The sequence below is a fragment of the Quercus robur genome, chromosome 3 (genome assembly GCF_932294415.1).
Source record: "Quercus robur chromosome 3, dhQueRobu3.1, whole genome shotgun sequence".
Taxonomy (NCBI): domain Eukaryota; kingdom Viridiplantae; phylum Streptophyta; class Magnoliopsida; order Fagales; family Fagaceae; genus Quercus; species Quercus robur.
Window position 1 is genome coordinate 2,141,838 of NC_065536.1, and position 12,731 is coordinate 2,154,568.

General features: G+C 38.9%; 1 protein-coding gene across 2 annotated transcripts; it reads right to left on the reverse strand.

Moving 5' to 3' along the window:
• Positions 1 to 1,402: 1,402 nt before the first annotated feature.
• Positions 1,403 to 8,428, reverse strand: LOC126716646 (E3 ubiquitin-protein ligase HEL2-like). 2 transcript variants are annotated; one of them, XM_050417566.1, is made up of 9 exons: positions 8,310 to 8,428; positions 8,176 to 8,205; positions 5,169 to 5,349; positions 4,533 to 4,835; positions 3,919 to 4,127; positions 3,776 to 3,824; positions 3,596 to 3,685; positions 3,418 to 3,480; positions 1,403 to 3,243 (listed from the first exon to the last, which is right to left on the reverse strand). In XM_050417566.1, the coding sequence occupies exons 3-9, from the start codon at positions 5,334 to 5,336 to the stop codon at positions 1,645 to 1,647; spliced, it is 2,481 nt and encodes an 826-aa protein (XP_050273523.1). In that variant the 5' UTR covers positions 5,337 to 5,349; positions 8,176 to 8,205; positions 8,310 to 8,428; the 3' UTR covers positions 1,403 to 1,644. The 2 variants fall into 2 exon arrangements, with proteins under 2 accessions (XP_050273523.1, XP_050273522.1); XM_050417565.1 differs by having other exon boundaries at positions 5,169 to 5,345; positions 8,309 to 8,423.
• Between the last annotated feature and the right edge of the window lie 4,303 nt (positions 8,429 to 12,731).

The following is a 12,731-nucleotide window of genomic DNA, read 5'->3' on the forward strand; positions in this document are numbered from 1 at the left end:
AAGGGCAATCTAAATGTTCATGAGGTGTTGGAATCCACTTTGTCAACACATGATGAAAACTGTGTCACCTAACCACTTTAATCTACCCAATAATAATAATAAGACGAAGAAGAAGATACCATATAGTTGGTAGGTTGGTTGGTCTAATAATTCTGATTAAGAAATGAGAATGGCTTGTTTTCTAGTTGAAGCAGCTTTAAGCATGATGTAATAATGATGCTAATTAGCGTGTGTAATTAATTGTATTTGATTATACAAGCATGCAGTGTCTCTATCCACTTTTACTTATTAAAACACTCTTTTTAGTCCATTTGCTTCTCTCTATAAAGACCAAACTAGATAAAGCAGGGTGACATCGACATACAAAAAATTCCAATTCATGCAAGATTTGGATCGTGTTGCATGCCTTACATATTGGTTTGTATATTTGAATAAAATTATATATATATGCATAAAGATGACACCTAGCTTTCCAATCTTCTTTGTATCAAAAAAGAGCTTTCCAATCTTCAAGTGGCTGAACTCATCATCCACATTGGTAATGTTCTTTTGCCCAACTCAATTTCAGCAGTGGAGTGCCAAAAATTTCTATTGCAATTTACTAAAGTACTAAAAGTTATTTATTAACTATGCTGTCCTACCAATCAATTTACTGTTATTTACTAAAAGGTTCATGTTATCTCATTCAGTTTGGCATTCATTACACTTGCGAGATCAACATATACTTACACATCAGTAGTCTTAGCTGACACAGTTTTCACCTCCTTTAAGATTTTCTAGCACTATCATCAAAATCATCGCTCTTTTTGGCTGACTAGTTTCATATTCTGTATCTGAATACGTGTATTATTTTCTTGGGGGCAGAATGAATTAAAAATGAAGATCTTCATTTGCTAAATGGTTTTCAAATCAACCACTCCATGCGATTAAAGCATGCTAATTAGTTGAAGTCAGAAAAGCCTATTACCTCTGGTTACTGATGATAAAATGATCAACACTAATAAGGTAATCATAACCATTGACTTTCTTGGCACAATGGCTACAAGAAAGGTGATTTGAGGAAAATACAGAGGTCTTTTTAGTTCCATATATTCCCCGCTTAAGAACAACCATGACATTTTCATCTATCACAAGCAGCTATACAGATACGTGCTGAAATTTAAAGGGCAACTTTTTTTATGAAACAAAACCAGAATAAAAAACACAAGCCTCAAGTTCTGAGGAGATTAACCTCTAATCAACAATGTATTATGTATGCCGTAACAAAAAAGACCCAAGTCACGTTCAAGTTGGCGAACTTCTTTTAGCTTTTTAGCTTATGTACAGATTTTAAGGAATCACCTTCTCTAGGTAAAATTATACTTTCAACCAACTTTCAGCAAATAAGCTTTCAACAAAAAACTGCACCAAAGGGACATCCCCTTGTTCAAGGCAATTTCCCTCTTCTAATCTGACCTCACAAGTCCATTAACAAATAGAAAAATCCAGCCAGTGCTGCACAAAATATACGGACCAAGTTGGAAACACAAGGACAAATGATATTTAAAAATAAAAATAAAAATGGTAGCATTCTTGTGTCTAAGGTGCCAGCTATCCTATACTTAAAAACTAGTACTTCTCCATTTGGATTAAACAGAAAATTCATCACTTTCTGGGGTCTCTCTGGGTAATTGACACAAGTCTCCGCCCTCCAGCATTTTTCCAAACTCCACGAACTGGCCACCCTCCAGGCGGCTCCTTACCTCCATCTGATTTTTCTTCAGTCTGACCAGGACCAGGATCAGAATCACCAAGATCTAAAAGTTCTGTGGCATCATTACCTAGACGGTTTCTAAGGAACTTAGAAATTTTTTTCTTTGGCTTATTTCCTACTCCCCCAGTCTCCACATTTTTTGTTGATCCACCACCCGCTAAATGAGATCCATTTTCAGATTTTGGCTCCATTCTTGAGTGATGGGTAGAAATTAAGTTGGACAGTTCATCATCCACAGAAGCTTTTAATTTGCCTTTGGTAGACCGATACCCATCTTTTGATAAGACCTCCACCTCATCTTCAGAAGGCTTATAATTTGATTGGAAACTCTTCACACTGCTGATGATACTATCTGCCAAAGCATCCTTTGAATTATGGAACCCATTTGCTTCACACTTCTCCTTACCTTTCTTGGAACTTTTTTTGTTTTTGGACCGACCACCATCGCTACTTGAAATGTTTTCAGATGAACCAACAGTCATGTTAAAATTGTAAGTCTCAACAAGCTCTTTTTGCTTCCGAGGATCAGGACAGAGTCTAGCTAGCTCAAGAACAAGATGTGACAGACCAAACTGAAAAACATAGGCAAGATATTCCCCTGCATCAATTACGCCCTGGCGATACTCTGTAGATATTTCTCTGAATGCAGCAAATTTGTTCTCATCAAATTCTAAAGCAGCACGAATTTTCTCCACCAGATTCTTGTTAGCATTTTGAACATCTTCCACCTTTGGCAGTGGGTGGCTACTTGAGGGTGCCTTATTAGTTTGAGAGGAAGAAACCGGAGGAAAACTAGAGAGAGAAGTATCAAAAGACCGTCTATCTACAAGGTTTGGATTCGAAACAGAGTGGCCAACCTGATTGGTGCTACCTGAAATCCTTGGCAAAACAGCAAAATTAGACGATGCAACTAGATGAGCTGTGGCTAGTCTAGACTGAGCAGGGCTTGTATAACTAGATGATGAAGACTCATTAACCTTCACAGGCTTCCTCTGGGAAGAACTAGGAAGATTAGATAATGAGCTACTGGTTGATGAGCTGGTTAAATGACTTGCTGCTGGCCAAGCTTGAGAAGAATGAAGAACAGTTACGGTTCCATTGTTCCGGCGACGAAGGCAAGCAGCCATAGTGTTCCCTTCTGAATGATTTCTAAATTTCTGTCGACTTCTCCTTGAAGCCACAGGTAGTGGAGGAAAGGATGATTCTTCCAGTGTATTTTGTGCTGAAGCACAGCTTTGTCTTGAAGGTGTCTCAGATTCTGTGGTAGCTAATGATTCAAATGCATTTGTGATTGATGCAGTATCCCTTGCTTGGTGATTGGAAACTGCTTGGGCACTTGATGAAGCATGATGATGATGTTCTGTATTGGCTGTCTCAAGACTAGCTTGAATGGCCAAAGAAAGTCGATTGTCTGACAAATCCGAATGAGAGACACATCCTCTACCTTGACGATCTTGCTCATTTCGCCGGTACTGGAAGCTTGTTCGTATCTGGACATAAATAAGAAACAGTAGAGACACCCATATGCCCAAGAGAAGAAGGATTAACAACAGACAGTGGAAATATTTTTACTCCAAACAGGTCTACAAATTGTCAAGATTGCAGCAGACGGTGGAAAGATAACAGACAAGACTACAAAAGGAATTTAAAAAATGCATACAAACCTGAAGAGCGGCATTCCTCTTGCAGTGAGACATGTGCCCTCCATGCTCCATGGCATTATGCCTCTATATATATTGGATTTAAGTGAGACAATAGAATCTACAAAAAAAAATAACAAGCGGAAACATACTCAAAACAAAAAGAAAATGTAGAGCATATTTAGGCCGACAAAGATGTCACCTTGAGTTCAGATTCGTTTGTGAAAACAACAAATTTTTTAGCAATGCAGGCCTCATTCTCACATATATGATGGTCTTGACGAAAATGGATCTGCAAGATTGTACTCTTGATGTAAACATAAATTTCAAATATGACTATTCACTGAAATGCATACATGAAAGAACACAGAAAACAACTGGCCTCCAAGTCATCATAATCCTTGTAGTACTCATATTGTCCTGGATGGCGCCTGCAATGAACAAGGTAAATTGGATCCATGGTCTGTATGTTTGCTTAAACTTCAAGGAAGTTACAACCTTCTCATAAACAAAAGCATCATTTACCTTTGGCATATATGGCAAGTATAATGTTCAGTGGACATGTGCAAGTACAGCTCATTATCTCCATAGAATGGATTTTGGCAAAATTCACAGATAGGATGTCCCATAAATCCACCTCTTTCACTTTCAGTGCCATCAACCTCCGAATCACCCGTCTTTATATGCTGATTTAATTGTGACTTTTCATATAACTTTTGCTCACTGATAAATATCTGGTACACAATTCAAAGTGAAGTCAGTCACATTGTAGTGCAAGGTAAGGTACAACATTCATGCTTCTAAAAAAAGAGAAGAATTTCAGCAAGATAGTAACAATAATTTTCTACAGAAAATTTATAAGGTACCAAAACCCAAAAGATGGAAAGAGAAGAGGGTGCTAAGGTTAGAACTCAAAAATCTGCATAAAAATTTAAGATGTGGAATTCTACAAGCAACCCCCTTGTGTCCTTTCACAAACCAGTTATACGGTGAGTATTCAACTAAAAGAGAAAAAGATAAAACCAAATCCAGAAGCCACATTGTAAATACTTTATATGCAACTCAATATATTACCATGTCATGTTTGACAAATAATAATAATAATTCGTCAATGTTTATTTCATGCAAACATATCTCACCTTCCTACCTTCCAAACATAGACTGCACATGAACAGCCTATGTTGGTGGAACAAATGGCCTCTCAGCTGCTCAATGTTCTTGAACCCTGCTCTCCTCTTTGACCCTTCATTCCTTTGTTCATTTTTCTTATCACAAACAATGCATGATAGTCTGCACATGGCCTTTATCATCTTGTAGTGATCCATATCATCAAAATACGCTTGTGTTCCTTCATGATACCAATATTGTCCAACTTGACCCTCTATTGGATCAGCTGGAAAAACTGAAAAGTCATTAATCATCCTTGTATAATCTCCTAAAGCCTGGAAAAAAGGGAAGTAATGAACAAACATTACAACCAATAAGTATATAAAAAATAAATCACGTAATAACTCATCAAAAATTGCAGCTAGAACTCAGTGAAGTGTGAAAATTGGTCTTTTTCTCTTTCTTAGCAGTGTCTGCAAGCAGAAGATAGACGAACGGAATTAATTGTGGAGAAGTTACCATATAACAACAGATCTCGGTTGGATCCAACAAGGATGAACATATAAGTCTGGAAGAAAACTTTCTAATTCATCAGAGTTGCCAATTCTCCCAAAACCAAGCACAGCAATCATGTATGTAAGTCAAAGAACTTACTGAAAAATGCTAACCTTAGTGACAAAGATGATATTTGATTCAGACTTGCAAAGGCAGCAACGACGATCATCACAGATGAAACGGAGACGAATGACACAGGTGGAGCAGACCTCCCGATGGCCACATGATCCATATGCAACCCACAAAAGTGTCTCAGCACAGACAACGCAGCTATCATCCATGGTATATCTCTTCCTAAATGGAAAAAAATGATACGAGAAAAGTGATTTTATGCTCTGATCACCCATTTACATTCTGACCATAACCAAGTAACCAAATAGATATACAATATGCTTTTTTCCCTTAATTTGCAACAGTTCCCACTAAGGACTCATTCATGTTCAGATCATGACCAAGGCTAATGCCAATAAGGTTACAGATTAAAAGTTGTTTATGATGGGCCTTCATTTGTAGTCTGGCCACTCCATCATATACTCATGTGAATTATATTCTTATTACTGAGCACTAATAATGAACAAAAGTTTACCTATCAAAGACCAGTGAATACATGGCTCCTTGAAGATTTATTTCAATCAGTGAAATGACTAAAGAAAAAGAAGACTCAAAACTTCAAAACTCATAAGCTCCCATCACGAGTAAATACAATAATCTCATAGATCTCAGACCATAAGGAATTTAATAACTAATAACAGTGAATTTTACACCACTCTGCATCTGCGATATCAATACACGTTAATTATCACAATCAACACCAAGAACCTTGATAATGCAAATTAGACCTCAAAAACCAATTACTACTTGCAGGGAGCTCTGCATCAAACACCAAAATCAGCCCAATAACTATGTATGACCTTTCAAACCTATTATAGCAACAAAGCATATTAACCCACAAAAACAATATACATTGAATAATGAACATCCAAAAAATGTGCTTCTTGACTGGATCTGTACATGAGCTTCTGTATGCATGAGCATATATGTACATAGATAGGGTCAAATCACTTTACACCTAGCATAATTCTTCCTTACTTTTACACCATCTAAAAACTTTTTATTGAAGTAATATTTTGAAAATCCCATAGTTGTATTACATGTTCTCTATGTTATTAACACATTGATGTGGACAAGAAAGAGTTCAAGGAAAAACAAGATTAAATACCAAAAGATTCAAGATTTGTGGTCTAGTTTTGATGTGGGACTTTCTTGACACTTATCATTGGTTACTTTAGTTATTATCGAGTCTTGTTATTAAGGGTTTTTTTTTTTTTTTTTTGTTAGGTTATAAAGTTTTTCGTTCGGTCTTAATAGTTTTACTAGAATATGGGCAATTTCGAAATTTTCAGATTCTCAGGAATGGGCTGTTCTAGAGGAAAAAGTATTTTGTATCAAATGATACCACGTCAACCGTATCAAAATCCAATAAACAAGAGACGTGTACAAAAATAACTATCTACTAACATATGTCTTTCAATAGTTAGTGGGTTAGTTATTTTTTGCTGATGTCTCACATTTATTGGATTTTGATACTGCTAACATGGTATCATTTCATACCAAATACCTTCTCGTTATAGAGGCCCATAAGTCTTACTTTACATTCTAAGTCCTTTTCCTATTTGGTTTACATGTTAATAAGTCTTTCTAGGAACAGGTTATTTAGAGTACTTGTCCTTCTAGGAAAGGGTTTAACAATAGCCTATATAAAAGGCTATTGTTGTCAATAAAATTGATAGTGAGATGGAAATTATTAATATTCCAGAAGCTTGTTTAAGCTTTGAGGGTGTGATTGTCTTCTTCTAAGTGTGATTGCTTAGGAAAACCTATGTATGATTGCCTAGTGTTTTACTTTTATCTATATTATTTCTTGTTCTATTCCCTGTTTTGACACCTAACAGCCATCAACACATTCAAGATTCATTATTTTCTTTACCTAAACCCTTAAACATCAATTCTTATTCAAGAACCCTTCAAGATCTCATCAACAAATTTAATTTAGTGCAAACCCCTTCAAGATCCTACCTCAAAATTGGTATCAAAGCCCAATCAAGCTTATGTCCTTCGTCACATGCACACTAATTTTCATATCAATCGGATGTTGTTTTACTTTTTGATCTATAGACTCACATGCTATATTTACAAGAACAACAACAAACAAATCCTTAGTTTCAAAATTTTAGGGTTAGCTATGGATCCTTGATAGATTAGTTAGGGTCGATCATATGTATTCTTTTCCTCCATTCTACCCTATCTAAAGTCATACACTCTATTACTCCCTTAATTGACACGTCCTATTTTAGTACTTCTAATAATGTGAAAAAATTGAATTTTAAACATTTTTCAGATGTGGTAGTTATTAATCTCCAATCATCTTGATATTTTGCGTTATTATAGGGTATAAGGGGATAATGTAGTTTAACATACAAGCATACAAATGCACATGCATTTAACTAAGCAAAATGCTAAACCAACCAATTTCACCATTTCAAGAAAAACCCATTAAAATTAGCGATCCAATAACTCTGTTTGCACGACTAAGCATCATAGAAAACAAACACCTATTACTTTTTTTTTTTTTTTTGATAAGTAACAAACACCTATTACTACTAAGCACAAATAGCCACAAAATGCATAAACTTCATCAACCCACTTTTGCTAATCCTCATATAGCTCCAAAGTTCAAGTCTTTGCATCACAACTTCTCTAATTTCATCCACAGCAAACTCATTGCCACTGTTTTCACTCCTAAATGCAATATCACACGCACTTTCCCATGCTCTATTTGCCAAGATTTTACACCAACAACTCACAAATGCAAATAAAGTCAAACAAAAAGCAAACTAAACCCTTCATACATTTCATGCAAAACCCACAAAAATTAACCAACCCACCACTCCTTTTACCCAACTAAATTGAATAAACAGTGCCACAACAACCATAACCCAGAAATTCTTTCATACACATATACACAAAAAAAAAACCAAAAAGATCAAAAATTTCATTTCATTTACACACACACACACACACACACATATCTATAGACAGAGATAGAGTCTTAGAGAGAACCTGAGGGACTTTTGATTAGTAAGAACAGATCTACAAGAGAGAGAAGAGGGCTTTGTTAGAGAGAAATACAATAGTGAATGAAATGCAAATCAAATCTTTTAATGAGAAAAATGGTTTTTTGTTTCTGACTAACAAAAAAAAAAGGGGAGAATTTTGTCTCCGGGCAGTGTGTTTCTCGGGGCCTGTTTTTCAGTTTGCTTTGTGTTTTTCCCCTGAAACCGAAAGAAACCAATTTGATGATGGGGACTGTCACAGACACAGTCACTGTGAACTTATCTTTGTCAAAGGGAAAGTGACAAAGTGACGTCGTTTCTTACTTTGAGAAATTGGAAAACTCTTTAGATTTTCCTATGCTTTTTTTTTTTTTTTTGGATCGAAATATTTTTAATTTTAAGAGAATCGTTTTGGATTGCAATTTTTAGTGTCAATGACTTTTTTTTTTTTTTTTAGAGAGAGAATTATGAAAAAAAATTTGTTGTTAAATTGAAAATTATATTATCTAACTTTGACTTGTTTTCAAAATTCTTTAATTTCCGCTCTTTTTTTTTTCTTTTTTGTGATAAGTAATTTCAACTCGTTTCTAATATAATCCTTTTGTTTAATCCATGTAGTTAACTTCACTAAAATGGCATTATTTTGAAAATTGAAAATACTCAAACTAATGATGAGATTGAATGAATCTAGATGGAATGATTAAATTGAGAGCATATTTAAGTTAAACAACTAAAAATAATAAATAAAATAAATGGTTGAATTTAAAATATATCAAAGTTAGATAGGGTAATTTTTTTGCTTAAACTTTGTTTTTATAATGATATAAATTAATGGACGGATTTGTGCTTTAGAAATGCATATTGATGTGGATATGAAATTATGAAATATAAGTGTGGGGCCCAATAATTTGTGACCCTAGCCCATTTTTACATTGGGGCCCATGGCCCGGGCCAAGGAGGGATATAGCCGAGGACGTACAATAAAAGTCCAAGTAATCTTGAGACATGGGCGAGGATGACTCTTTCCTCGGCATCCCCGTGGCCCTCCTGAAAGAAAGGGCAAAAGCGGTATAGGAATAGTTTTGGGAAAAACCTAAAATATCTGCGTTGATAGAGAAAGGACCGCTGAACAATATGGCGACCAAGGACAAATGGAAAGCTGTCATTACTGCCATTGAATACTCTGCATCTGACAGAACCATGCTCTTCAGCTTTTACAACCACCCCCAACCACTTTGGGTATGGGCTGATGGGACAAGTATCAGTCCTGGAAAGTCGAACCTACACGTAGACGTTGGATAAGGGGCACAGGCTAATATAAAAGGAAAAGTAAGCAATCCAGAGAAAGAGGAGGCTGGGAAAAAAGGCCAAGAACCAGAACCTTCCAGACCGCCTCAAGGAGAAAAACTTCTCGAGCGAACACGGTTTAACTCTGTACGAACACCACGACCAACCACCGTCCGGTGACCAAGGCCTAGCCTTTCAAACCCACGCTCTACAAATGATGTTGTTTGAGCCTTTTTTACGTGCGAACCCAACATCATTTTGGGTCGTTACAAATTGAGTCCTTACAATTGGTGCCGTCTGTGGGAAAGGGCTTGTGTGTTGGCACAGGCGATGGGTTGAGACAATCCCCCCATCATTTCCAACAGTCGGTTGTAGTGTCCTAGTATAAAGTTCCACAAGGGGCTACGTTTCTTCGATAGGGGCTATGCTTCGTAGCGTCAGCAGCGCGGATGGTTCTAGGGGCTTAGCCGAGGAGCTAATCCCCCTAAACCAAGGTCCCACGCCATAGCTAAGGAGTTAATTCCCCCAACTACTTAAAAGCTAAGTTTTAGACAGAACCAAGGTATTGCATGGTCCTCGGACTCAAACCTATGGGGAAACCAACTACTTAAAAACTGAGTTTTGGACAGAACTAAGGTATTGCATGGTCCTCGGACTCAAACCTATGGAAAAATCAGCCACTTAAGGAGAATTCTAAGTCGCTCAGTCCTCGGACCAAATACCAGAAAAGACTAAGGCTATGAAAGTCATTAGCAAGATGGCGAAACACCTTAGTACTCGGCGACCCGCATGGGCTGTTCATTTTGGGTTACATATCCTCGGATGATTACCTCCTGCACAGTACCAAGCATTCAGCCATCATCTCGTTTAGTTTGGGGTATGCAACCTGTAATGACTCAATTTGTTATGACCCAAAATGATATTGGGTTCGCACGTAAAAAAGGCCCAAACAACATCATTTGTAGAGCGTGGGTTTGAAAGGCTAGGCCTTGGTCACCGGACGGTGGTTGGTCGTGGTGTTCGTACAGAGTTAAACCGTGTTTGCTCGAGGAGTCTTTCTCCTTGAGGCGGTCTGGGAGGCTCTGGTTCTTGGCCTTTTTTCCCAGCCTCCTTTTTTGGCGCATCAACCTTCACATTATTTAGCCCTTCTTGGTTGATCCTAACCCTCCACTTGTTGGTCAGGCAGGTGTCTACTTAAATACCCGTCCCATCAGCTGCCTCCCCTTGTTTTTTGTTAGTTTCGATGACCGAAGTCACCCTGTTCAGGCGTCTTTTCTCATTAATATGGTTAGGACGTTTGCGGGCGCATTTAATGCGGAGGGGACGTATTTACCTTGAACTAGTTCCACACCGTACTCCCACGTGGGTCCCATTCTACTCGCCTCTTCTTCAAGGGGCTTTTTGGGGGCAGCCTTCAACGAGATGTTGCTCTTCCCTTTGAAGTCTTGGAATGCTGAGGACAGGATCATCCACGGCTGTGCCCCCAGGCATTTCGGTCTTTCCCTATTCGTCCTTGGCAAATACCTTCCTTGGCATGGGCCCTGGGCCCTAGTAGAGCGTGGGCCGGATCATAAGACTTCTGGCCTCACAATAGCCCCTCAAAATCCTGCTATCTGGCTCCTCGGACGGATAGGAGGGTTCAGACATCTATCAATGCCTGTCAATCCTTATCACTTATCGGTTCCCAAGACTTTTCGTCTGCCCGAGACACGTTCCTGGAGACTTTGGAAGGTGAAACATGGCCTCATTAAATGCGGGCGGCTCTGTGTTTCCCACGTTCTACGGCATGATGGAGATCTAACGGTGGAGATTTCTTTGCCTTTATGGGCGGGAAAAATCGTGCAGTTACTCTCAATGGGAGGCATAAATGATTTTTGGAACGGATTTGTCTCTTCAGTTTTGCACTTAAGAGTTCTAGCATATATACCTTGGGTTCATCTGAACTTTCGTCCAAACTCAAGTCTATCTCCAGCACAAAAAGCTTGTTCGAAGCGCCTTTCCTCTTTTCTGTAAGTTCTCTGCCTCCATTAACTCGTGCTTTTTCTTTTCTGGGTTTATTTTTCTTTGGTTCCCTTCCTTCTCCCGTCACTGGTTGAGTTTGTTTAGTAACTCGTAGAGATGGTTAAATTGAGACTGAGGAAATTTGTTGATACTGAGGAGGCGATGAAAAAGTTCATCGCCGATTACAGGATTCCTCCCAACGTAAGTCTGAGGCATTGTAAAATGGGGGAGTGGTACTTTCTAAGGAGAATGGGCGAGGTGGTAATTCTTGTCCTCGCCTTTGTAGAGGGGGGTATAAGAATCCCCATGGGGCCGGTAACAAAGGGTTACCTCAGGCACTTCCGATTAGCCCCCACCCAGTGCACCGGCAACATGTTTAGGATTCTAGGTTGTGTGGATGCCTTAAACGAAAAGATGGGGCTAAGATTGACCCACCACGATGTGAATTGGTGTTATAATCTCCAAAATTTGAAGGGGAAATCCTATTATATGAAGACGAGAGACGAGAGGGTTCGACTAATTCAATGCCTCCCTGATTCCAACAAGGGGTTAAACAAAGATTTCCTTATCGTATCCGGTGAATGGCATGATGGCGATCCGTGCCCCACGGTAGAGGGAGAACCAGGTGGGGTATAGAGAATGGAAGGGTGCCGATCCTTTGTGCCATTTTAATTTGATGTGGTTTGGTAACTAACCATGCGCATGTGTTTTTCTTGCAGATCCACACGCTTTTCACCGACACTTTCACCTAGTTAACCGGGTGGACTTGGAGACTGTTCTTCAAGCGGCAGTTTTCGTAAATGACGGGGATGGTCAAGTCCGAGCCGCTCACAAAATCTTAGGGTACGCTCCCCTTCAGAAGTCATTCGTCGACCCCAGGCACGTGATCAGCGCCAGCCGTCCTCGACTTCCAAAAATTACCGTGGTCGAATCAGGATTTTTAATCTCCGAAGGATCATCTGTCCCCGAGGGGATCCCACTGGTGGACCTCTCCTCATCTCACCAAGCAGCGGAAGGCGAAGGCGAGTTAGAACAATCTGAGGAGGGATTTGGGGTATTTGACCTAGCCGACCAATCCGAGGATCCTTCTGGTGATATAGGTGACCCGGCCTTGTCCGAGACGGAATTGTCATCAGTAGGCACATCTTCCCAAATCGAGATAGGACTTAAGAGAAAGCCCCCAACCAGCTTATTCGACCTCCTCGAGGGTCAACCGGGGAAGGGTGCGCAGGGAACACCGCAGTCCAACGCTCCGTCTCCATCACCTCATCCCCA

What these genes read in the sequence shown, in the direction of transcription:
- LOC126716646 (XM_050417566.1), bottom strand. Translation starts at nt 5,336, where the DNA reads ATGGATGATAGCTGCGTTGTCTGTGCTGAGACACTTTTGTGGGTTGCA. An exon ending in AGGATTATGATGACTTGGAG is followed by an intron (nt 3,686 to 3,775) that starts GCCAGTTGTTTT and finishes ACAATCTTGCAG; the next exon opens with ATCCATTTTCGTCAAGACCA. An exon ending in CAAACGAATCTGAACTCAAG is followed by an intron (nt 3,481 to 3,595) that starts GTGACATCTTTG and finishes CAATATATATAG; the next exon opens with AGGCATAATGCCATGGAGCA.